Consider the following 27,564-nt stretch of genomic DNA (forward strand, 5'->3'; position numbering starts at 1 on the left):
AATTTGGTGGTTCAGCGCTTTCTGAAAAGCTACCCACGCTTGTCAGACCTGCTCGTAAAGGCGCGCCGGCTCTGCGCACATTTCCGCAAGTCCCACACGGACGCTGCCACCCTGCGCACCCTGCAACATCGCTTTAATCTGCCAGTGCACCGACTGCTGTGCGACGTGCCCACACGGTGGAACTCTACGCTCCACATGTTGGCCAGGCTCTATGAGCAGCGTAGAGCTATCGTGGAATACCAACTCCAACATGGGCGGCGCAGTGGGAGTCAGCCTCCTCAATTCCTTTCAGAAGAGTGGGCCTGGTTGGCAGACGTCTGCCAGGTCCTTCGAAACTTTGATCAGTCTACCCAGGTGGTGAGCAGCGATGCTGCAATCATTAGCGTCACCATTCCTCTGCTATGCATCTTGAGAAGTTCCCTGCAAACCATAAAGGCAGCCGCTTTGCGCTCGGAAACAGAGCCGGGGGTAGACAGTATGTCGCTGGATAGTCAGAGCACCCTCCTGTCTATATCTCAGCGCGTTCAGGAGGAGGAGGATGAGGAGGATGAGGAGGAGGGGGAAGAGACAGCTTGGCCCACTGCTGACGGTACCCATGCTGGTTGCCTGTCATCATTTCAGCGTGTATGGCCTGAGGAGGAGGAGGAGGAGGAGGATCCTGAAAGTGATCTTCCTAGTGCGGACAGCCATGTGTTGCGTACAGGTACCCTGGCACACATGGCTGACTTCATGTTAGGATGCCTTTCTCGTGACCCTCGCATTCAACGCATTCTGGCCACTACGGATTACTGGGTGTACACACTGCTCGACCCACGCTATAAGGAAAACCTTCCCAGTCTCATTCCCGAAGAGGAAAGGGGTTCGAGAGTGTTGCTATACCACAGGACCCTGGCGGACAAGCTGATGGTAAAATTCCCATCCGACAGCGCTAGTGGCAGAAGGCGCAGTTCCGAGGGCCATGTAGCAGGGGAGGTGCGTAGATCGAGCAGCATGTACAGCCCAGACAGTGCAACAGTCTTTAAGGGCCTGGCCAGCTTTATGGCTCCCCAGCAAGACTGTGTCACCGCTCCCCAGTCAAGGCTGAGTCGGCGGGAGCACTGTAAAAGGATGGTGAGGGAGTACGTAGCCGATCGCACGACCATCCTCGGTGACGCCTCTGCCCCCTACAACTACTGGGTGTCGAAGCTGAACATGTGGCCTGAACTAGCGCTGTATGCCCTGGAGGTGCTTGCTTGTCCTGCGGCTAGCGTCTTGTCGGAGAGGGTGTTTAGTGCGGCTGGGGGAATCATCACAGATAAGCGTACCCGCCTGTCAACCGACAGTGCCGACAGGCTTACACTCATCAAGATGAACAAAGCCTGGATTTCCCCAGACTTCTCTTCTCCACCAGCGGACAGCAGCGATACGTAAGCAATACGTAGGCTGCACCCGCGGATGGAAGCTACGTTCTCTCTCACCATCCAAAACGGGGACATTTCTGCTTCATCAATCTGTGTCTAATATTCCTCCTCCTCCTCCTCCTGCTCCTCCTCCTGAAACCTCACGTTATCACGCTGAACGGGCAATTTTTCTTAGGGCCACAAGGCTCACTCATAATTTTTCGAAACAATTTTTAGATGTTTCAATGCTCTGAAAAGCGTTGGAACTTTAACTTGAACCAATTTTTCGTTAAACTGGGCTGCCTCCAGGCCTAGTTACCACTTAAGCCACATTAACCAAAGCGATTAATGGGTTTCACCTGCCCTCTTGGTTGGCCATGGCCAATTTTTTTCAGGTACATTAGTACTGTTGATTCAGCAATTTTTGTGGGCCCTCGCCTACAGTGTAATCAAATAAATTTTTAGCCCACCTGCATTAAGCACGACATTACTACCTCAGCTGTGTTGGGCAATGCAATGGGATATTTCTATGTACCGCCGGTGGCTTCCTGGCACCCACCCATGCTGTAGGTGCACACGGAGTTTTTACTACATCTGTACACTTGAAAAGAACCCCAGTCTGACTGGGGCATGCAGTGTGGGCCGAAGCCCACCTGCATTAAGCACGACATTACTACCTCAGCTGTGTTGGGCAATGCAATGGGATATTTCTATGTACCGCCGGTGGCTTCCTGGCACCCACCCCTGCTGTGGGTCCACAGGGAATTATAAATGCATCTGTTTCCACTTGTAAAGAACCCCAGTCTGACTGGGGCATGCAGTGTGGGCCGAAGCCCACCTGTATTACGCACGACATTACTACCTCAGCTGTGTTGGGCACTGCAATGGGATATTTTTATGTACCGCCGGTGGGTTCCAGGGAGCCACCCATGCTGTCGGTCGACAGGGACTTCACAATAGGGAGTTGTACCTGCCTGTGTCTATGAATTAAAAAGCCCGGTCTGACTGGGGCATGCAGAGACACCTTGACAGAATGAATAGTGTGTGACACATAGGTTCCCCATTGCTATGCCCACGTGTGCAGCTCCTGATGGCGGTGGCACAGGATTCTATTTCTCATTGCTTCTGTACAGCATTGTGGGCTATCGCCCCGCCACTCTTAAAGAGGGTCGCTGCCTAGCCGTGCCAACCTCTGCAGTGTGTGCCTGCGGTTCCTCCTCATGGCAGACGCACTTCTAAATAGACATGAGGGTGGTGTGGCATTAGTGCAGCTGAAGGCTGCCCAGGGACACTTTGGTGTGCGCTGTGGGGGGGAGGGGGGGCGGTTGGGCAGCATGTAACCCAGGAGAAGTGGCAGTGGAGTGTCATGCAGGCAGTGATTGTGCTTTGTTGGAGGTAGTGTGGTGCTTAGCTAAGGTATGCATTGCTAATGAGGGCTTTTCAGAAGTAAAAGTTTTTGGGAGGGGGGGGGGGCCCACTCTTGCCGCTATTGTGGCTTAATAGTGGGACCTGTGAACTTGAGATGCAGCCCAACATGTAGCCCCTCGCCTGCCCTGTCCATTGCTGTGTCGTTCCCATCACTTTCTTGAATTGCCCAGATTTTCACACAAGGAAACCTTAGCGAGCATCGGCGAAATACAAAAATGCTCGGGTCGCCCATTGACTTCAATGGGGTTCGATATTCGAAACGAACCCTCGAGCATCGCGAAAAGTTCGTTCCGAGTAACGAGCACCCGAGCATTTTGGTGCTCGCTCATCTCTACTTAGAAAAAACAATACTCTGTGTGCAATCCACAATGACAGTAATACATGTGTAACATCCCTTTAAATAGCATAGTTCATTAACTAGGTTTGAGCACCATAAACATACGCAACATTCGGTGTTTGTTCTGTGAACCCTATCTTCAAAAGCAGGCCTATTAAAATACAATTTTTAACCCCTACCTGGTGTGTACACCTAGCAGTTCTACTGAGGCCGGCCTTACTTATGGTCAGTTGCATGGAAATCACAGCTGCTACCAACCCAGGCTTGTCCAGGGTCAGGAGAGCAGCTCTGCCACTGCTGTCCTCGATGCTTGGTATATTCGAATTGTTCCCTCCAGATTGGGGCCGCAGTGCCTCCCTCTTAGCTCCAGGCAATGGGCACAGCAGATCTCTCAGCCGCACTTTGGCTCTGGCTCCTTCTCCTCAGCAGCAGCCTCTCCTTCTCTTTTGTCCAGCACTGCGCTACTATTGATGTGCAGCAAGAAATTATCATTTTTTATATTAGGGCATCCTTCCTCTGTAAGCATGCTCAGTTCTGCTACTCCAAAATTTGGTGCAAATTTTGGGGCATGTGGTGATTGTAGTGTCATTTTTGTCATATTAGCACAGTCTATTTCTATAGCAATAGTACCTTACACAGTGTTAAGATAACCACTGCATGCAACATTTAGATAGACTGTTTCATATAGTGTCCAGATAAGTATTACATGCACAATGTTCAGATAAGTCAGGACAGCCCATAGTACTTATAGACTCCTTCACAATACAGAATATAGCTTAAAGGACCTCTCAGGTGCAAATACATTTTGCATCTCTGCACCTCTCTCCAAATTGCCATCTGAACATCTCCTATGTATATTGCAGTCACTTCTATGCAGTGGCTGCAGGGAATTAATTGTTACTGTTCTCCTGGTGCTGTCAAAAGTATAGAAGTGCTGCTTATGACAGCCTGTGGTTTGTTGGTTCATAGCAGATGAAGGGCCACAGTCTTCAGACCACTTCTGTACATGTATGTAGTTTGCGCACTCCTATTTTTTGAACTAGTGAACACTTTGGTCTTGTCATCATCACTATGTATATAAAGACTTTACAAGTAATTACTGGCAGTGATTCCATGTAACAGCACACAGCAATAGGTTCTAGATCTAGAAAGGTTTAGTTTGTTAGCAGGAAGAGAATTGTATCTCATTGAGTCATTTCCAGGAGTTGTTGACAAAGGGTGGAGAAGAATGAGGAGTGATTACATGTAGACATAGATTTGTAGGCCCTGTTCATGACCCAGTAAAAGAGATATTAGCCGCATTGGAACTAATCTGGCTGACAGGAGATAGCTTCCACTTATGTCGTAGTTTAAAGCAAGGAGCTTACAAGAGAGAGCATGCACACAGTTACTGCATGTAAGGAGTCAGGAGTCTAGGCTACTTTTTATGTATGCGTCTTAGGTATAATATGTTTAATTATCAGCAGACCAGTTCTAAAAACTTTAGACTATAATGTGTTTTTTAATCATTTTCAGGATGAAGATACAATAAAATATCATATCTTACTGGGAGAACAGCTAATGAAGAATGATCTGCATGAAGGCATGCATCGGAAAACAATGTTGGGCACCTCATTCCAAGTTGGATTCTTCACACATAATCGCCAGGTATAGAAACAGTCAGATATCTCAAGAAATCAGCATAATTGAAATGTTCTCATTAATTGAAAGAACAATATTGAGAGAGCGAGATTAGATAAACCGGCAAAAATTAAAATAAAAAAATAATATATACTCATTGACAAAAAATAATAATGCACCCAGATAGACAGATAGAAATGTCGGATTGCTACAAAGCTCAGCATGCAGCTATGTCTCTGCAGGTATGTAAATGATTATATTTGTGGTGTGATTAGACACTGGGTGTTGCTAGCAGAGGCCGCACAAGTGCTTCCCCCTTTGCCACGTAAAAAGGCTTTCAAAGGCCACCTTTGTGCAGTGTACCTCATGTTGAGATATCGTTAACTGCCATGTGGCCTGCCATTAACACCCCTGCACCATCGCCGCCTACATTTACAGTGGTGTCGTGAGTGAGAATCTTAGATTGCTACAGAATGGAACTTTATTAGAGATGAGCGAACCTACTCGGACACGCCCCTTTTTCGCCCGAGCGCCGCGATTTTCGAGTACTTCCGTACTTGGGTGAAAAGATTCGGGAGGCGCCGTAGGTGAGTGGGGGGGTTGCAGCGGGGAGTGGGGGGGAGAGGGAGAGAGAGCTCCCCCCTGTTCCCCGCTGCTATCCCCCACTCCGCCACGCCTCCCCCCGCCCCCTGGCGCCCCCCGAATCTTTTCACGGAAGTACTAGAAAATCGTGGAGTAATTACTCGAAACGAGTATATTCGCTCATCTCTAAACTTTATCTTTTCTAGCCACAATTCCAGGTTCTGTTTGGTAGTCGACGATGGTTGTGTTCATGTCTGGAGACCTAGGGGTGAGCGCTTCAATCCTGCTTTTCCTGTGGAGAGCCATTGCATACAACAGTTAGTCACCCCTAGTGGTGATATGATGGACAATGACAGCTCAGTGATATGTTCAGGACATCCTGCATCCACATGTGTTCCTCTTATGGCAGCTTCTAAAAGGCATTTTTCAGCAGGATAATGCTTGGCCGCATACAGAGATGTCTCCGTCAGGCTGCCACGCTTCCATGGCCTCCCCGATCAGTAGATTTATTGCAGATTGAGCATTTATGGGGCCATCTGGGATGCCAGCTTCACCAGCCTAGGAGTGTGCAGGATCTAGAGGCCCACTTGCAACATCTGTGGGCAAATGTGCTGCAGCATAACATATAGAGCCTCTATGCCCGACCATATCTCATTATGTATCCAGGCTAGAGGCGGCCCAACAGGGTACTAGCGCCTCCTCTCAATTGCACAGATTTTTGCCAATAAACCTATCCTTTCACTCCACTATTGTAATATCTGACATATATCATCATTATATTCACCAGTACAAAGTTTCCAACAACTGCTTCTTGGTGGATTTTTGTTTAATCAATAAATGTATATAAATGAGATGAACTAATTTGTAAACAAGGTAGATAATTCCTTATTGTATTCTGACATATCCTCCTCCTTATATTAATCCAGTATATATTTCCCAAGACTAACACCACTTATTTGGTGACAGACTTTTACCAAGCTCTGTATTTGTATGTGATAAAAGGTCACATTTACCCCTACTATATTCATTTTCATTTGAAGGTCATCCTCTAAATATAGCTGTTTGCATCTACAGTTATGTGCATAGTATACACTTACACACATACGCTGCATTGCCATTTGCCTGGTTGCATACTGTTATAGGAGTTAAGTTAGATACTGGTCACATGGCAGGCACAACTTTAGTTGTACAACCATACAACAAAATTACCATAGTACAAACACACAGTATCGGCATGTATTATGACAATGGCAACAAACACCAGGCAAAAAGAAAAAATATACATAGACCTGCACTCAGGGGAATGCAACCTTATATAATATGTAAAAACTATTTACAAGGGAAAACTGTGTCATGAAGAATGCCAACCCCACTATCCAGGCTCACCCGTTGGATGGTCTATCCCAAAAAGGCCTCTTAGTAGACGAAGGCACCATCCAAATTTATTGGCAAAGATATACAAGTATTGGTCATATGAACTGAAGCACATTTTGGAGGTCAGGCATGGCCTCCTTCATCAGGCAGATATAATCCATAAGACAAGTAAGCATCTATATTTATATAAATATGCCACATATCTATCCTACTAAAACAGACATGTGATCCTGGTTAGGGTAGCATTGCTGAGTGGGGCAATATACTGGAAGCATATATGGTCCACAGAGGTCTTCCAGTGTTATCTGTTTCATTCTATAGTAAGAAGACTGTAGTCCCAAAAAATTAATATAGGAAGTACACACGGGCAATTAAATTCATCCGTAGGTAGTGGGGAGTAACACATGTGGTGTGATCGGCACAGTGTCTTAAAAAAGGGAATCGGAAGTGCAGTGAATTCCACAATCACTGTCAGTGTGTATTTCACCAAAGCGGGGTCCGATAACAGGTAAGTATAGTATCATCCATACGGCATGTAGAGTGCAGGTAGACCGGAAGTGCAATGCGCTCCATGGCCTCCTCCAATTTGTGTTTCACTTTGTAAAAACCTCAAAGAAGAATGAGCTGAATGATTGCAAACTTATAATAAGATTGAAGAATGATGTAATTAAATTAATTTTATAATTGTTTTTTAAAATTACCTTCTTACATAAAGGGGAGAGAGAAATGGTAACAACTAGCTATCAATTTGTTGATACATTTACTGGAGAAATATCAGAAGAACAGAAGAAATGGTCCAAGAACTGCTGCTTCAGCCATGTTATTTCATGGGGAATATAAGTACTTACTAAATCAGACATGTCAGGAAAACCTCCCAAACCCCTAAGTGATATGAAGTCTCGATACCTCGTTGTAGAATGATATTCCATAAAACTTAACCTTCTTTTTCTGCTTCAGGTATATGTTAATGACGCATCGCTAAACTACACTAATGCGGCAACTGAGAAAGGAGTCATCCATGGCATACTGAAAGTTTTGGAAATTCAGAAGAACAGATGTGACACGAATGATACAAGTGTGTCTCTGGTAATGATAAGATTTACAAGTTGTTACATTGTTACCATTTGTAGTAACATTTTCCTATGAATGTAGTTCAAACAATGGTGAAGACAGGCAGACGATGACACCTAAGCAAGCAGAGTAATTGGGCCACTTGGTTTTCAACAATTAAGTTGATATATGTGGGATAGAAGTTATGGACAAACCTTCTTCATTGATCCAACAGTCATTGTGAATCATAGCTGAGAACAGACTGTTATGTCATCTAATAGACTATAGAAAGCACTATATTTTTTTCCTTTGAAGTACAATCATAGAATGGTAGAGTTGGAAGGGACCTCCAGGGTCATCTGGTCCAACCCCCTGCTCAGTACAGGATTCACTAAATCATCCCAGACAGATATCTGTCCAGCCTTTGTTTGAACACTTCCATTGAAGGTAAACTCACCACCTCCCATGGTAACCTGTTCCACTCATTGATCATCCTCACTGTCAGAAAGTGTTGTCTAATATCTAATTTGTGTCTCCTCCCTTTCAGTTTCATCCCATTGCTTCTAGTCTTTCCTTGTACAAATGAGAATAGGGCTGATCCCTCTGGACTGTGACAGCCCTTCAGATATTTGTAGACCGCTATTAAGTCTCCTCTCAGCCTTCTTTTTTGCAAGCTAAACATTCCCAGATCCTTTAACAATTCCTCATAGGACATGATTTGCAGACCGCTCACCATCTTGGTAGCTCTTCTCTCAACTTGCTCCAGTTTGTCTACATCTTTTTTAAAGTGGGGTGCCCAGAACTGGACACAGTATTCCAGATGAGGTCTGACTAAGAAGAAACTTGCGTGATAAATTCAACTTTGTGAATATGGCTTTAGAGTGCATTCACATGGGCGATATTATGTCACAAGTGTTGCGCATTGCGAAATGCCCAAAATTTCCATGGCATATGTAGAATGGCTGTATTTACATGAGTGATTTTTCTCTCGCAAGGATGCTGTGAGATTAAAAAAAATTACAGCATGTCCTATTATGTGGACATATCACCCATTATTTTTATGGGACCACAAATACATTGCATCAAACTTGCATGTGGATGCCATTTTCTTGCGCGTGCAATGCAATATTTTGTTTTTCCTATTGAAATAACATGCAATCTTCACATGTGTGAAAATTGCATTAATCATGATGTGATGCATCACACATCTCACTCACATAGAAAATCTCATGTTCGATACTACAATATCGATCCAAATGTCTCATATTGCGCTCGTCCGTGTGAATGCACCCTTAAACTTCTAGCACAAGACACACTTGGCATAATCATTAGAGGATATTAATGCGAGGTGCCTGCTGATATTCATATAAGAAGAAGTGTTTGTTCCTTTTCGCCTCAGACTGAAGATATAATCCAGATGTAGAATATGTCCGTTAGTAATCCTCTCTGGAGGGAGAAGAGACGCAGGAGTTTCTGTTTACATACCTTACATTGTACCTAACAAATGTGCTGTGAAAGGCGCCTTTAATGCCTAATCTTAGGGAATGTACAAGTATATCGCTGGACTCGCTCACTGTCACCGCGTGATAACTGTCTGGTCCTGTTACTAATAAAAGCCGATGAATTTATATGTTGCCAACCACAGTTTCCAGCTATATTGGCACCATAAAAATGACAAACCTCCTCCCACTATGTGCTTATAATGGCTGCCTCCCTTAGGGCTGCTTCACATAGGCGTGTTTTAGTCCCGTTATGCTGCCATAATAATCACGGCCGCACAATTCAATGGGTTCATTCACATTTCCGTGTTTTGTGCGCACATTTTGGTTGCACAAAAAAAAATAGAACATGGTCTTTTTTTCTGTGCATTTGCATACAAAAGCTGCCCATAGAAGTCAATGGTGTGAAACCATCCTATAGTAGGACTCCATGAATAACTAGTGTTAGGTCTAGTTAACACAAAGAAAGAAGATGGAACAATACCTCTGCAGCGTCACCTATTGGATGGCAGCATTCCTTCAAATGAATGTAGGACTCTTTAACAAGTCTGTAGAACAATGGTTGGGAATAGGAAACCAAGCCAGAATCCATACACAGACAGCTGTTTCGGGGTGTTTGCCCCTCATTAGAATGCAGTCACAGCATGAAGGGGTGGCGTAAGACGCAGGGATTCTTTCTTTGGTGTACTTTGTATCCCCCTGTCATGCATGACCCCTGGAGGCGCCGAACTAGATATAACACAGTTTATCAGTGTCGGCTGAAATATTGCCTTAGATTTCATCACATGACAAACACTGTAAAAACCTCTGGAGATTCTTCAAAAATTATTTTCTTTCAGATTGGAATTAACTTTTTTTTTCTTCTTCTACAAGATTGGAAATGCATTTTGACAATGTAAAATGAGAATGTAATTAACAGTATAACACAATGTGATCTATTTTCTTGTAGCGCAAATGTGGTGACTGCACATTAACCCCTGTCTGTGACAACAATATGCAGCCTACGGTAAGGATGCGATAATGTCCGCGCTCACTGGTAGAACATTACAGCAACCATAATTATGCGTCCAGTTTCTTTGCAGATAAAAACATTCTTTTCACAATTTCTTTTCCATTTCAGACTATTTTGAAAAAGCCTTGTGTATACACAAAGTACAGCTTGGGGAAGAGATTCATCTTCATTGGATGCCAGTATAATTGTGTTAAAACTGTAATTGTAAGTGTAGCCTTTCATTTCTGGAACGAATCTTGTGAGTGTCTACTGTAGTTTAGATATATATTGCTTAGATTGTAACATTGCCTTTTAACCCTTTCCAATCCAGTGTCAGACCTCATCCGACTTGGAGATTTCCCATGTCAGGCGAGGTCCAACACATGTTTGTAACGCTATGCAGAAGAGAGCTGCGATGTCGTAGCTCTCTTCTGCATAGTGTAATGTATATGCAGAAGACAACTCTGGTGTCCGAGGTCTTTTCTGCATAGTGTTAGAAACATATGCTATATACATTGCATGCAGTTATAGGATTCCTCTGTGTGCCACTGTATTACAGGGATAATAAAATCATCATGTCTGTTCATTTTTATGTGCTTCTATTGAGTAATTCCAAGGAATCTACAACACACTTTCCCACCCAAAATAAATTAATGCTAGAGAGTCTGTGGGGGGCAGTGAAATGGAATTGGAAAGGGTTAATATAATCTTCTTTGGGCTAATTTTCACCTGTAAAAATCACCATAGCTTTATGATACTGTTTGGTAATCGTATTGATATCTTCTGTGCAGACCAAAGAGTGTTGCTCGGGATTTTTTGGTCAGCAGTGTCTATCCTGTCCTGGAAAAGCTGGATATCCATGTTTTGGAAATGGAGTATGCATGGATGGTGTTAATGGCACTGGAGTGTGCCAATGTGAAGATGGATATACTGGAACCGCATGTGAAACCTGTGTTAAAGGGAAATATGGGGCAGACTGTGACCAAGGTACTCATTGTACTTATGTTTATGGATAGATTTATGGCAGAGTTTAGGGAAAAGTTACATGAAGGAAAGAAAACTTTTTGTGAGCAGAAACCATACAAACCTTACAATTCCACATGGATGGTGAAAATCATTTCTTGATAAACACACACTGGTAATATTGTTACAGTAGTATGATGTAATACATAGCCTCTGATTGGTGTCACTGAACTCCATCATAGCTCATTACTGTGACAATAAACAGTCTTTAGTATGCACTTGCCTTAAAAATAACACTTTCCACAATTCTGGCACAAATTACACCAAAAACATAGAATACATGCTGTGCACCAAATTTATTATGTGTTTTAAGCACTTTTTGCCCCTTTCCTTACAGTTTTAAAGAAGTTTACCAGCTGTTAAAAATTGATGATCTATCCACACAATAAGTTATCAAAAGCCGATTGGCAAGGTCTGTAGCCTGGGACGCCAGTGATGAGCTGTTCACTGAGCCAGATGTCACGCAGCATGGAGAAGGGAGCAAGTAGCTTCATACAGTGCGTACATTGAAGTAAATGGGAGCCGTGCCTGCAACAACACTGCAGCCACTGCACAATGTATGGAGCTGTCTGCTTCCTGTTCCACATAGGGTGACAGCTGGCCTAATCAGCCAGGGTCCCTGGTGATAAAACAAGCATGGCTTCAATGATTTGCAGAATGCTCCAAATTTGTATTCTATGTGCACCAGTTTTGGTGCCAAAATATTGGTAAAGTATCCCAATGACATAAGAAAAGGTGAAACGTTTCTAGCAGGCTACATTAAATGTATCATTCTACGGGTGCCTTTCTTATAAAACTGGTGCAAATGTTTTACATACTGCTTTTTCAGACGCCCCAGTGGCCCCACAATAGAGATAGTAGTCACAGTTAGTTACTCATTGCATGAGCTCCTCAACTATGCCTTCTCCAGAGATGATACTGCTACTTCACCTCTTTGCTCTGTTTAGTGTGTATGTTCACTATTAGGAAGTGTGGGACACTAATAGTGTGAACATGGCAGGTACTCACAGACATTTAGAATTAGTGAAGAATCTCTTTAAGACATATGACTAACAATTGTACAATCATAACTTCCATGCCCTTTAATAACTAAAGTCATAGCCAATTAGCAGTATCAAGAATTACAGTAGCTTACAAGCATTGCATGTGTATAATGTCACTTATGCTAATACCAGATGTGTTGTTGTGTTCAGAATGTACTTGTGTCAATGGACAATGCAATGAAGGGATAACTGGAGATGGGACTTGTCAATGCAACGTTGGCTGGAGAGGCATAAAATGTGACACAGGTAAATTAAGCTCTTTGATGTTCTGCCTGGTTAAGATCAGGCATGGAAGCATTTATTGAGATCCCCCGGTGTGTTCCAGTATATCAGTAGATCACTTCAGTAAGATGCTCAGGAGTAGATTTGGGTTTCTCTAAAGCTTGATAAGAGCTTTCAAGGTTTTACTTATGCCCAGAACATGTTATTCATCAGTAAGAGGAATGTCTACACTAGTGGTGGTGAAATGATGGCCTATGGCGGGGGTCCCCAACTCCAGTCCTCAGGGACCACCAACAGGTCATGTTTTCAGGATATCCTATGGTAAGAACACCTGTGGCAATGTCTGAGGCACCAACAATAATTACATCACCTGTGTAAGACTGTGTAAATCCTGAAAACATGCTGTTGGTGGTCCCTGAGGACCGGAGTTGGGGAACACTGGCCTATGGAACACATGTAGCCCTTGATTTCCCTCTTCTATCTGTGCACTCTAAAGTGAATGGGAGTTATGGAAACCGCATACCCCAGTGCACTACACCAAGAAGTTTGTGTAACTTTTGTGTCACGGAAACCATGTGGGACACTGTGCTTTGTGTAACACCCATTCACTTCAATGAGAGTTATAGCAACAGCGTAACGCTGCCGCCTCGCCTGCTTCTGCAGGACGGTCAAGAAACCACCATCATCTCAGCGAGAAACTACTGAGAAGGGAATACCCCTTTAAGTAGTATAAAATAATGAATGATGCCAGTATCTGAATGAGACATAGCACAATATTTCCCTATTTGCATCCATGAATGAGGGAATATCAGACTAACAGTGATTAAATGAGTATCTTGGCTGAGCCACAAAGTTTACACTTGACTTTGATCAAACAGAATTAGTCTGGCAACTATCATTTCGTGCTGGAATCTTTAGTCAGATAAATCCATTTAGACTTCTTGGCTAAATAGAGGCAGTCTGGCATATTGACGATGATTTTCCACTGACGAGAATAGTTTAATTGAACAACTCTATTAATATTATTTATGCCCCTTTCTAAAAATATCGCAACTCAGATGCAGCGCCTACAAACCTATGTAGTTCAGGCTCTGAACCAATAACTGTAAGTCTGTGGTAATTCTAGTCTCTTAATGCCACGCTCACATCTACCTCTTATATATTGTTTCCATTGTCTTTGTGGACTGTTTCCAAATACAACCAACACGGTTGTGACTATAGCGCTGGGCTATATAGGTTGTAATTAGAGATGAGCGAGTATACTCGCTAAGGCACATTACTCGAGCGAGTAGTGCCTTAGCCGAGTATCTCCCCGCTCGTCTCTAAAGATTCGGGAACGGATGGGAGATCTCTCTCTCCCTCTCCCCCCCCCCCCCCCCTTCCCGCTCCCCGACGCAACTCACCTGTCACCCGCGCCGGCCCCGAATCTTTAGAGACGAGCGGGGAGATACTCGGCTAAGGCACTACTCACTCGAGTAATGTGCCTTAGCGAGTATACTCGCTCATCTCTAGTTGTAATGTAGGATGAGTACAAGGATGGGGATACCATGCCACTCAGTGGTGAACAGACTTTTTACATTTAAAGGGGTTGTCTCGCGAAAGCAAGTGGGGTTCAGCACTTCTGTATGGCCATATTAATGCACTTTGTAATATACATCATGCATTAAGTATGAGCCATACAGAAGTTATTCACTTACTCAATCAGGAGGCTGGAATCGGCACACGTCATGGGGCGGAGCTACGCTGCTGCTGCCGAACCAAGCCGAAGGCAGAAGACCCTTCTGCGCAAGCGCGTCTAATTGGGCGATTAGACGCTGAAGTTAGACGGAGCCATGGAGACGGGGACGCCAGCGCAGGGAAGGTAAGTGAATAACGTCTGTATGGCTCATATTTAATGCACGATGTATATTACAAAGTGCATTAATATGGCCATACAGAAGTGTATAACCCCACTTGCTTTCGCGAGACAACCCCTTTAAAGCTTGAAATGGACGTATTCTAGATCTTCTAATTCTTGGCTCTTGTTTTTTTCAGCAATCACGGAAGATAAATGCAATAAAATCTGCCACACTAGTGCAAAGTATGTACTGTTTGCCTGCCTATTGTAAATTAATGAGTGTTAATGAATGATTTATGGCAATGTTATACCAATGGCAGCTTGATTTGAAGGCCACCATGAATAGCATTGAGGACTACAGTATTCATACTTCAAAAATTCCAGAACGCTAACGGAATGGCTTGTAGTCAGAGTTCTAGACATAATGGAGCTTATTTACTAATACTGTCTGAAAATTAGGCCAGCTATACACGAACGGGTCGGATTCTGCATGCGGGAAACCAAAGCGGAATCTGGCCCTGTTCTTGGTGGCAACTCTGCATACTTTTTAGTTTCCTGTGTTAAGTATGACTGGGGGGTTTGCCATTGGTCATGCGCAGTACAGATTTTTTTTTTTTTTTAAATCTTTGTTTTTCCCGCATCGTCACTAGGCGATGATGCGGGTACCTGCGACCTATCTGCAACGTCAATTGCAGATCGGCCGTGGTTCGGATGGCTTCCATTGACTTCAATGGAAGCAGTCTGTGCGCAATCCACACAAAAATAGTGCATGCTGCAATTTTTTCCTCCGCTTGCAAAAATCGCAATTCGATTCCGCGCACGTTTGGGAAAAAACATAGCATGTTCTGAACAGTATTTGCGGATCCTTGGTGCGGACGCCAACCGCAGATTCCGCAATGCAAATCCGTTTGTGTGCAGACAGTGCAAACTTAGACTAGGTAGTTTTAAAATACACCAGCTTTATCACAATAGCTCTGCTGAAAAATAAATATATCTATGTTTAGACCAGCTTTTAGTGGGCTTAGTTTATGCCAAAAAGTGTGCCAAAATTTTGGTGCAACTTGCTGCAATTTTTGGTGCAATTTAAGCACCCCCTTTTGAACTAATAACACCCCTTTGGCAGACACAGCAAAAAAAGTGTCTAAACAGGTGGAAAGCATGTTTGACAGTTTTCTGTCACAATTTGTACCAATAGTTAATAAGCCCCAATATGAGGCTATTTCGTTTTTAAAATTGACTATATTTTCATATTGTGATCACTCATTTTGAAATTATGTAACAAAATGATATATGGTGGAATTAAAAAAAGTGTCCTCAAATATTGAAAAATGTGCTCAAAAGGCTGGAAAAACATAAAAATAAAGCATACTGACCTCCCTAAAATTCACTCAATTTGCCAGTCCCGGTCCCCTCTGCTGTCTCCTTCCTGCAGCAACACTAACATCCAGACATTGGGACATATTGCCATTGCAGCCAATCACTAGCTGAGCTGAGCCAGTGATTGGCTGCTGAAGTAACATGTCTTTGGTGTTGGTGATATTATCATTGCTGCAGGAAGTGTGGGGCAGCAGGGTACGGGCACAGGTGGAATTGGTTGAAGTGAATATGCCTTGTTTTATGTTTTTCTAGCTTGATAAGCAGCAAGGAGAGAACTCTCAGTCACCATGTTGCAGGCAGGTAAAGCCAAGTGCGACATGTTTCTTTGACTTGAGAGCTTCATTCCCTAATCAAATAGGCAAACTTCAAAGTGAATTTATTCTGAAATGCTTCAATATTTACATGAGGGTTTCTATGCAGATCTGTCCCAGGTTAATACTGTGTGTGGTTCAGGTGGCATGAACCCGGTGACAGGTTCTCTTTAACTAAACCTAAAATTGCAAAAATTTGCATATAAATGGATTATTGCAAAAGGTAGATACTCTGCAAATTTGTAAACTGCCTAGCCAATCAGAGATTGGTGCTTAATGCAGTAAATAAGTAATATAGCACCCACATTGGCACTACTTAAGAATTAGGATTGGTCTGCAATATTGTAAATGCTGAAGTCTTATTGTAGTCACTGCATATGGTTATAATGTGGGGTCCAATCCTGAACCACAAGGCTTGGAGTTCCAAGCTTCTGGTTGGTGATCACTAAGGAAAATAATCCAAAGGGTGTTACTTGGACAATGCGTAGATATAGCATGCAATAGTTTAACTTAAAGGGACCTTCTTGTTTTGGGACAAAATTCTGTCCTGGGACTGAAGGGGGACTGGGGGTATATTACCTGCAGTTGCTCTTCTTTGCCTGCCCTCTGATCTGCCATTTCTAGGTCCCGTCTTCGGCTGCTGAAGATGACTACTGCAATCTTCAGACTATCTAATCCTCATAGTGAATTGGTAGTGTTAGCCAACCAATGCACTAAATCTGGTCTCTGATTGACCAGAGCGTCTCACATGATTGGCACTGGCCACTCAGAATTGAGTGCACAATGTGCATTAGGTAGTTAGAAAATTGCTGCAGCCATCTTGGAAACTGAAAGCGGGGCTCTGGAATTGGCGGATTAGAGGGGCTGCATAGAAAAATAACTTCGGATAATATATTCCCCCTCTCCTTTTTGGCCCAGGACAGAATTTTGTCCCAAAAACAGAGAGTCCCTATTAACCATAACTTGTTGCTGACTGTTTATGTAGACAACCTAAGGGGTCTGCTAGGACGCTGATATTCATATCTGTTTCTTCAGCTGTCTGACAAAAGAAGATGGCACCGCTTACTGTCAGTGCGCCTCTGGGTTTGAAGGAAATGGCACAATGTGTACAGGTAGTATCTACATAAATGACTATCATCATTCTTCACTTACCCCATGCACTGTATAAAACATGATGTGCGACTTACTGTCATCAGTTTGTATAACATCATTTCTTGTATAACACATTTCAGCTATTGATGCCTGCGCAACAAGCTATGGGGGTTGTTCGGAAAATGCAGGATGTCGAAAAACTACTCCCGGAAACCGGCTATGTGTTTGTAAAGAAGGTTACGCTGGAGATGGTATAGTTTGTATGGGTATGTATTATAAGCCATTCTTTTTGGAAAACCTTTCAAAATCCCATTAATCCTGTGAATATTTTGATAGAAATGTTTTGTTGTGTTAGTGACTATGGTGTTGTTTTCCCCAGAGATTGATCCATGCATTGCTAATAATGGGGGTTGTCATCAATTTGCCGAGTGTACCAAAACTGGTCCAAACAAGGTAAAGCAAAGCTGGTTATTTATCTTTATTTCGTTTTTATATTATTACCAGTTGTAAAACTGATCCTATCTGTGGGCATTAAGTTATAGCAGGAGAAGCTATCTTGTGTGTACATGAAGAATAACACTATTTCTGGCTATTATCTGATGAAGGGTATCGTTTCTTCTTAAGGAGAGCACCTAGAAGGTGTGGGAGGAGACTTGTAAGGCTATCCATGCTCCTCTGGGAAATATGCAAATGAGAAGATGCAATATAGATGGTGCTGTAGAGGCATTGTTCCTTCCCAAAAATTCCCTTCCTGACCCACATCTATATGCCTCCCGCTGGTCAAGTCAGAAATCCCCCCAAAACAGCTGTCTGTACATGGGTGTTCTGGCTTTGGCTCACAATTCGCAGTCATTGTTATAAGGCTTGTTTAAAAAGTCTGATATTGACTTGCAGGAATAATGCCTTCCAATAGATGGCACTGCAGAGGTATTGTTCCATCTCCCCATTTGCTGACTTGTATATGGAATTATTCACCAGTTTTACCCCTCTGCGGGCTTTATCTCTATCGGTTTTACCAGAGCTGTTGGGTGGGGACTAGCTGCTATGATGTCTATCCTACTCTGCACACACAGAGAAGAGGAGATTCTGCTCCTCCATCTCTCTGTAGCATAACCCCAGAAGCAGCAGCATGGAAGACATTATACAGCAGTACTGAGCAGGTTTAACTATGAATCCAGGACTTGGGTGCAATAAAAAGCTAACTGAAATCAGCAACATGTCTTTATGTCTGTATGCCACTTTCACTGCAGCTGCTCTCTATCCCTCTTCCTCCTCGGACCTCTTCAGAAATGTCTATAGACAGCATGTAACCTGATAACTGAGTGAGCTAATCATCTTGCTGGTCTCTCAAGAGGGATTTTAGCAATATTTCAGTGTGTGTGATAAGTACAGGAGACAGAAGGGATGAGAGGAAGTGACTGATAAGTAGAGAGAGGCATTTTTCTCTAAACTGATATTATACATTTTACTTCTGTTCAGTAGTACTGTTGATTTATACAAAGTGCAGTGCCTATTTATATAGGTTTTATCTCATAGAATTATTTGCTGAATCATAGTGGAGACAAACAAAAGATAATATTTAGAATGTGCAAATATTTGTGCATCCTATCAGGCAATACTTGGTAACACATCGTAGGCCAGCTGCACACCGGCGGATTTGCATTGCAGTATCCGGAGCGGACGTCTGCCTCTGAATTCCGCAACAAATACCACCCATAGCATGCCATGGAAAAGTGCTTCTTTCTCTACACGAGCAGAAATCAATTGCGATTTTCCGCTTGCGGAGGAAAAATTGCAGCATGCTCTATTTTTGTGTGAGCTACATACGGACACCTTCTGTTCAACTCAATGGAAGCTGTCCGACTCGCGGCTCTTCTGCAATGACATTGCAGAAAGTCTAAAGGTACTATTTAGTGGGCACCACTTATACATATAGACTCAACATAGATAGGTGCTAAACAATCCAGGCATGCAGAATCAAATATCAATTATAACACAAAAAGGGAAAAACAAGCATGCACAAACAGGTTGGGACAGAAGTCTTTCTAAAGAATTCAGTTTATTATTTAATCGAAAAGAGAAAAGATCACTATATAGAAAACACATTAAAACCATTTAAAAAGGTGCCTGTAAAGCATACAACCTAAAATAGGAGAGTAACGGGTGTGCATCACATAAATAGACTGATATTACTCTACTCCATAACAAAGGTCTGATCCAGATACATGGTCAAAAATTAATTCAATTTCATAGAATCATCGCCAACTGATCATGGAGAAATAGGGATAAATACTACAAGCAGGGACACAAATGAGAATATAGACGCGATGACTAAACCATAGTGGAAAGGGTATGGACAAACCTATACAAATGCTTGGTCCAAACAGGTCAGATATGAAGCCAAAAAAAGGTAGCTGCTGGCATAGTCGACACTATAACATAGAGGAATCTAGTTTACAATGCCATACCCATCCTTAATCATCAAATAAAAGATGTTGCTGCGTTCCCCTGATGAGGGTCTAGAAAATAAATAGACCTGAGTACCCCACTACATCCAAATCCTACACATATCGCTGGCACTCTGCCCACCTTCCTCATGAAAAAGTGTTTGCGGAAAGGTACCCGCGTCATCGCCTAGTGACGGCGCAGGAAAAGCAAAACTGTACTGGACATATCCAAGCACGAACCGTGTGGACCGTCTGCAGTACAGGAAAAGCAAGAAAGAAGCAGGTACATGTGGACACCGGCCGGCACAGGGTCACATTCCGCTGTGGGATCCCGGATCTGGAATCCAACCCATTCATGTGCAGCCGGCCTTAGTATAAAAATCACAGCCACCATGTGCTTCCTAATCTGTCCATCTGCTGTACTTATATAGGGCTTATCCACACATCGGAATTTTTTGAGCCAAAACCAGAAGTGGAACATACAGAGAGAAAGTATGATGGAAAGATTTGCATTTCTTCCATAGTTAGGACCCACTCGTGGTTTTGGCGCACAAAATACTATACGTCCGTGTGAAAGAGCCTTTAGTCTGGGAAGAATACAAACCGCACACAGACATAAAATATCCCCGTGTGGACGGCCCCTAATGTTTTCCAAATGTATTTATTTTTTTACAGTCTGTCTGTAATTGTTTGGAAGGATACAGTGGAGATGGTAAAAAGTGCAATCCTATTAACCCATGCTTAACTGTAAGTATACAATCTAATTAATGACATTTTTGGAGTAATTAAAGTCTATATTCTCCTTTTACAGTTTATATATAGCCATGATCTACATACAATGTGTGGCCTGCATGTAAAAATGACATTACTTGTACGGATTCGCAGTTACAACATGTATAGGTCACAGATGGATCCACAATACTGCTGGCTGGTTGAGCGTTTGCACAAAGCTTGCTCTGGTCATTTACATTCTGGGAAGTGTAATCCATTCACGAGCCACTGCACAGTATTCTATTATAGGGAGAAAACGACTGATTTACATTTATTTTGAGGACCTTGTAAATTGCCGCAGCGCTTCGGAATATCACATAACGGGGCAGTGTACATACCTCTCCTGGGTTCAGTGGAAACACGAGCAATGATTGAACAATGAATGATTAATTCATTCGCTTATCATTCATTTTCTGCAGGCTTAAAAACTTGACAATAATCGGCCCATGAAAACAGGCAGTTGTTCATCTATGAATGGACTGCCTGTTTACTCTTAATGGAGGCAGGCGACTGGAAGAGATCTCTGTTGCGCTTTGCCTGCTTTCAGTAAGCAATGATCTTTGGGATAACTGTCAGGAGCTTAACCCTTTCCAATCCAGTTTGTATCCTGGTTTTCCTAGGGGGCTTACTCTTTTTCTGCCATTATACAACGGCGCTGTATGCTGGCTAAAGCCAGTACTGCATGAGGTGACACATTGGATAGGCTCTGACAGCAGAGAGGCTCGCAATATACAGTAAGAGAACCCCGACGGACGTCTTCCAACATCGGAGCTGTACAGTCTTAAATCATAATGTCTTTAGATGTCAGGCAGTGGATTGGAAAGGGTTAAGCGTCCAAGAGTTGTCACGTCTAAAACTACTCTTAGACTGCTTTCACACAGCTGAGAAAGTCGTGCGAGATTTGTGCATTGTGTGATGCACGTTTACGAACCCCATTCTTCTAAGTGGGGTCATATACATAAATCATTTTTTTTCTTCTTTCTCGCATTCCATTGTGGTGTGGGAAACAATTGCAGCATGTCCCATTTTTAGGCATTTCTTTAGAATGCCTGGCCCGTTAATTTCAATGGGGCCGAAAAACACATTGTACGGCGTGCAAGGTGCACACAAGTAAAATTTCCAATTGAAAACAATGCAAAACAATTGCCAATCACTACTTCCCTGAAGTCATGGGAGGCGTCTTTGACACAAAAACGCCTCGCATCCGCGGTACATCGTACATGCATGAGTGTGATATTGGGCTGAGTTTCAAATGTGTGAAATTAGCCTTAGTAGGCCAATCTACTTGACAACCTTCCTAACCACAGTTCCTTACATCATTAGTGTTTACAGCAATAATTTGCCTGTGATATTCCTTTAGAGAGCTCAACAAATACTGCAGTATTGAATTTCTGAATTATGTACTACAGACATAATTTTTAAAAATACTTTGTTTTTCAGAAAAATGGTGGTTGTAGTGATTACGCCACATGCAATCATACTGGTCCAGCAGAACGAACCTGTACTTGCAAGTCAAACTATATTGGAAATGGAATCACTTGTAGAGGAACCATCTATGAGGTACTATTACATAGATAAGTCAGTTAATTTATGTATTTTATTAATTTTTATTTACTAACCTTACCAGCATTAAATTCAGTTGGTAAGGATAAGAGGTAAGTAAAGTACACCTGAGGCTCAATTGTGTAGAGAGGGGCACAATTAAAGTGGCTTTCTTGGGACATAAAAAAAAGTCAAAAGACCATAGAAGACTCACCACTAAAGTGTGCGAGTGGCTGAGCAGTCAAGTGCACAATGAATGGCATGTGATCGATCAACTGCCGCTTCTTCCGGGTTCTGTGCAGCAGGCACTGGGCTGCAGCACTGGAGAGTGAGCCATGATTGTTCAATTTTTGTTCATTCTAAGCCCTTTTAACTTTTTTATTAAGTATCAAAAAACGCTTTAATAGATCTTTCAAAAAATTACTGTCTTTAAATTTGAGTGGCTTCTAATTCTGTAGGTGCTTTCCTTGAGTACATTAGAGGACAATGAGTGCTTTCCTTCAGTACATTAGTGACTTATTAAAAACTAGCTTACCCGTCGCGCGTTGCTGCGAAGACAGACAGACATACATACATTCGTTTTTATATATCTAGATAACAACCAATCACAGCGCAGCTTTCATGTTACCTTAGCGGTATAATATATAGCAATTAATCACAGCACAGCTTTCATGTTACCTCAGCAGTATAATATATAGCAATTAATCACAGCACAGCTTTCATGTTACCACAGCAGTATAAGAAATACCAACCAATCACAGCGCAGCTTTCATTTTACCTGAGCATTCTCAATATCCAGCAATTGTCAAGCGAAACATTCGGCGGATGCATCATTTTGTAGTTGAACACGCATCCCGTTGCTCATAATGCCTTTTGCTTTCGTGCTTGAGATGGAAATCAAACGATCTTTGTCTGGGGGGCATAATTGTCGACGACGCTCGCATGCGCGGCACCTATCGTAGGATAGTTGTACTATGCCAGTAATCTTCCCAGGAGTGTACTCAACAACTTCCCAAAGTTTCATGGCGATTGGATGAATGGTGTAGTAATGCATAAAGGACAGACAGACAGACATTCATTTATATATATATATACCGTGTTTCCCCGAAAGTAAGACAGTGTCTTACTTTCTTTTTATCCCCAAAAGCTAGACTATGTCTTACTTTCGGGGTATGTCTTATAATTTAAAAAAATCATTACTCACCTCCCCCGGCGTTCTGTCGCGCTCCGGCAGGATGTCGCTCGCTCCTCGTCCCCGGAGCAGCATTGCTTTCTGAATGCAGGGCTTGAAATCCCCGCCTCCAGAAAGCTAATACACACGCCGTCAGCCAGTTACAGCCATTCAATGACAGCATTGAATGGCTGTGATTGGCTGAAGGCGCACGTGGCTTCAGCCAATCACACTATTCAATGACATCATTGAATGGGTGTGATTGGCTGAAGCCACGTGCGCCTTCAGCCAATCACAGCCATTCAATGATGTCATTGAATAGTGTGATTGGCTGAAGCCACGTGCGCCTTCAGCCAATCACAGCCATTCTGTAACTGGCTGACGGCGTGTGTATTAGCTTTCTGGAGGCGGGGATTTCAAGCCCCCGCATTCAGAAAGCAATGCTGCGCCGGGGACGAGGAGCGAGCGACATCCTGCCGGAGCGCGACAGAACGCCGGGGGAGGTGAGTAATGATTTTTTTTTTCTACGGTATGTCTTACTTTCGGGGTACGGCTTACATTGGCCGACCCCCCTGACACCCCCGATATGTCTTACAATCGGGGGTGTCTTACTAGCGGGGAAACACGGTATATAGATGACATCAGGAAGTGAGAGAATTAGATTCCGTACGTAAAATTTGAACGCAAATTCTTTTGCACATAGAATTGAATAATCGAGTTGGGACCCATTAACTTTTCCTATTTATGACATATTCAATGCTCGTGTCAAATTTCATGTTTCTATGACATCAAGAAGTGTGAAAATTAGATTCCGTACGTAAAATTTGGACGCTAATTCTTTTGCGCTTAGAATTGAATAATCGAGTTGGGACCTATAAACCTTTCCTATTTATGACATAATCAATGCTCGTGCCAAATTACATCGGGAAGTGAGAGAATTAGATTCCATACGTAAAATTTGGACGCTAATTCTTTTGCGCTTAGAATTAAATAATCGGGTTGGGACCCATTAACTTTTCCTATTTATGACATAATCAATGCTCGTGCCAAATTTCAAGTTTCTATGACATCAAGAAGTGTGAAAATTAGATTCTGTACTTAAAATTTGGACGCTAATTCTTTTGCGCTAGAATTGAATAATCGAGTTGGGACCCATTAACTTATCCTAATTTTGACATAATTAATGCTCGTGCCAAATTTCAAGTTTCTATGACATTTGGAAGTGAGGAAATTAAATTCTGTACGTAAAATTTGGACGCTAATTCTTTTGCGCTTAGTATTGAATAATCGAGTTGGGACCTATTAGCTTTTCCTATTTATGACATAATCAATGCTCGTGCCAAATTTCAAGTTTCTATAACATTGGGAAGTGAGAAAATTAGATTCCGTACTTAAAATTTGGACGCTAATTCTTTTGCGCTTAGTATTGAATAATCGAGTTGGGACCCATTAACTTTTCCTATTTATGTCATAATCCATGCTCGTGCCAAATTTCATGTTTCTATGACATTTGGAAGTGAGAAAATTAGTGGCAATGATGGAAATCGAACGATCTACGTGGGGGGGCGTAACTGTCGATGATGCTCGCAAGCGCGCCATTTATCATAGGATAGTTGTACTATGCCTATAATCTTCCCAGGAGTGTACTCAACAACTTCCCAAAGTTTCATGGCGATCGGATGAATGGTGTAGTAGCGCATAAAGGACAGACAGACAGACACACACACACACACACACACACACACATACATTCAATTTTATATATATAGATGTCTGGCTAGGCATTGAAAAATGCACATCAAAGGGTAGAGGGAAAATAATGAGTCTGTATTATAACAAGAGCATCCAACAGCTACCGTGCTGAACTTCACAGACCAAGGCTATAGTGGGAGGGGGCACCAAGAGTTTGTCCCACCCCTGAATACCGTATCTCATGCTTACACGGCAAGCTAAGAAAATGAGGGTGTTATTATGGTAAGTGGTTCCATACTACTTAAAAGGGTTGTGCCAAGTTTAGCACTTATCCCCCCACAGAGAATAGCAGCAGCTGCAGGGTAAATTATTGGCTGCCTGCAGCTTTCCCTGCCAAATAAGCTGTAAACTATAAATCATTAGTATAGGCCTGAAATATGAAAACCTATACAGAGTGAAGTAAAAAAGACTCATCTAACACTAAATCTCAATACTGGTGTTCTAGATCAAAATAACAAGAGCGTACTTGAATATGAAGACATGGATGTGCTACATGATGGTGTGGAGCATAGGGACTTGGAACATAAATTTCAATTTTGTATTGTGGTCCCTGTAAGAGATCAGAGAGTAAAACCCAATTGAAAAGTTGAAGAGTAGCATGCGAGAAGCAGAAATCTGCTTTCTGTGTCTCTCTGAGTCCCAGGGGACCACTGCTATGACTGAAGTATGGAAAGGGTACTCAAAGTGGCCTGCTCCTATATGATACATAAATGGAGCCATTGTTGGATTTGTGTCCATTTCAGGGACTCTCAATGTGGATCGATACCTGAATCTCCTGTAAACGACAATAGACGACTTCCTGCATGATCTGCCCCTATTGTAGCAGAAAGAAGCCACTTTGCCTATGCTTTACTTCAGTCATAGCAACCATCCTATGAGAGACTCAGAAAGCCTATTTCTGCCTCTCACATGTCACTATTCAGTTTTGTAATTAGGTTATCTTCACGTTCTCTTACAAGAGCCACAACACAAAATTGAAATCCATGTTCCGGGCTCCCAGGATCTGGTGCACCATACCATCGTGTAGAGCAACCATGCCTTCCTATTCAGATAGGCTATTGATACTTCAATATAGGATGCCAGCAGGGGCATAACTATAGGGGATGCAGGGGATGCGGTTGCACCCAGGCCCAGTAGCCTTAGGGGGCCCATAAGGCCTTTCTTCTCTATATAGGGAGCCCAGTACTATGAATAAAGCATTATAGTTGGGGGCCCTGTTACTGATTTTGGATTGGGGCCCAGAAGCTTCACGTTATGCCTCTGGATGCCAGTATTGAGATATAGTGCTGGATCAGACTTCTTGACTACACCCTGTATAGGGAGTGGCAGCGCATAAACTGACTTGTGTTGACTCTCCCATAATGTTGTACCATATAGTGCTAAATTAGGTTCAGGCACCCCATGTGACCATAAAAATCACACTGTCCTGGCTAGCCCTAGTATCACTTACCCATCCCAATCCTTCAGCATCATGCAAAAAACACCTCAATAGCTCTAGGTTTTTTTATTTTTATTAGATACTAGCTGATATACCCGGCTTCGCCCGAGTTAATTTGGTACTGGTGTTTATCTGGTGTTCACACGGATAATCTTATGAAGTCGTGGTTACTTTAGAGATACCGGAAAAACATATGTTCACCATTTTGCATGGTTCTTTGCGTTACCCAGGAAACACCACGTGGAGGCAACCATGCGACATTTCCTTTATATAAAATGACATCAGGAAGTGAGAGAATTAGATTCCATACGTAAAATTTGGACGCTAATTCTTTTGCACTTAGAATTGAATAATCGAGTTGGGACCCATTAACTTTTCCTATTTATGACATAATCAATGCCCGTGCCAAATTTCAAGTTTCTATGACATCGGGAAGTGAGAGAATTAGATTTCGTACGTAAAATGTGGACGCTAATTCTTTTGCGATTAGAATTGAATGATCGAGTTGGGACCCATTAGCTTTTCAAATTTATGACACAATCAATGCCTGTTCCAAATTTCATGTTTCTATGACACCAAGAAGTGAGAGAATTAGATTCCATACGTAAAATTTGGACGCTAATTCTTTTGCGCATAGAATTGAACAATGGAGGCGGGACCCATTAACTTTTCCTATTTATGACATAATTAATGCCCGTTCCAAATTTCATGTTTCTATGACACCAAGAAGTGAAAGAATTAGATTCCGTACGTAAATTTTGGACGCTAGTTCTTTTGCGCTAGAATTGAATAATCGAGTTGGGACCCATTAACTTTTCCTATTTATGACATATTTAATGCTCGTGCCAAATTTCACGTTTCTATGACACCGGAAAGTGAGAAAATTACATTCCGTACGTAAAATTTGGACGCTAATTCTTTTGTGCATAGAATTGAATAATCGAGTTGGGACCCATTAGCTTTTCCTATTTATGACATAATCAATGCTCCTGCCCAATTTCGAGTTTCTATGACATCGGGAAGTGAGAGAATTAGATTCCATACGTAAAATTTGGACGCTAATTCTTTTGCGCATAGAATTAAATAATCAAGTTGGGACCCATTAACTTTTCCTATTTATGACATATTCAATGCGCGTGCCAAATTTTAAGTTTCTATGACATTGGGAAGTGAGAGATTTAGATTAGGTACGTAAAATTTTGACGGCAATTCTTTCACGCTAGAATTGAATAATCGAGTTGGGACCCAATTTATTTTCCTATTTTGGAGATAATCTAT

General features: G+C 42.5%; 1 protein-coding gene across 1 annotated transcript in view; it reads left to right on the top strand.

Moving 5' to 3' along the window:
* The window catches only part of STAB2 (stabilin 2), a 134,348-nt gene that overhangs the window by 56,871 nt on the left and 49,913 nt on the right, over positions 1-27,564 (top strand). Inside the window, exons 34-45 of the mRNA XM_066591428.1 lie at positions 4,660-4,791; positions 7,678-7,806; positions 10,219-10,275; positions 10,390-10,485; positions 11,052-11,247; positions 12,477-12,572; positions 14,583-14,628; positions 17,109-17,185; positions 17,306-17,431; positions 17,545-17,618; positions 20,288-20,359; positions 21,824-21,943. Of these exons, the coding sequence (XP_066447525.1) occupies positions 4,660-4,791; positions 7,678-7,806; positions 10,219-10,275; positions 10,390-10,485; positions 11,052-11,247; positions 12,477-12,572; positions 14,583-14,628; positions 17,109-17,185; positions 17,306-17,431; positions 17,545-17,618; positions 20,288-20,359; positions 21,824-21,943 (1,221 nt within the window). The remainder of the gene's footprint in view (positions 1-4,659; positions 4,792-7,677; positions 7,807-10,218; positions 10,276-10,389; positions 10,486-11,051; positions 11,248-12,476; positions 12,573-14,582; positions 14,629-17,108; positions 17,186-17,305; positions 17,432-17,544; positions 17,619-20,287; positions 20,360-21,823; positions 21,944-27,564) is intronic.

The sequence above is a fragment of the Eleutherodactylus coqui genome, chromosome 2 (genome assembly GCF_035609145.1).
Source record: "Eleutherodactylus coqui strain aEleCoq1 chromosome 2, aEleCoq1.hap1, whole genome shotgun sequence".
Classification (NCBI taxonomy): domain Eukaryota; kingdom Metazoa; phylum Chordata; class Amphibia; order Anura; family Eleutherodactylidae; genus Eleutherodactylus; species Eleutherodactylus coqui.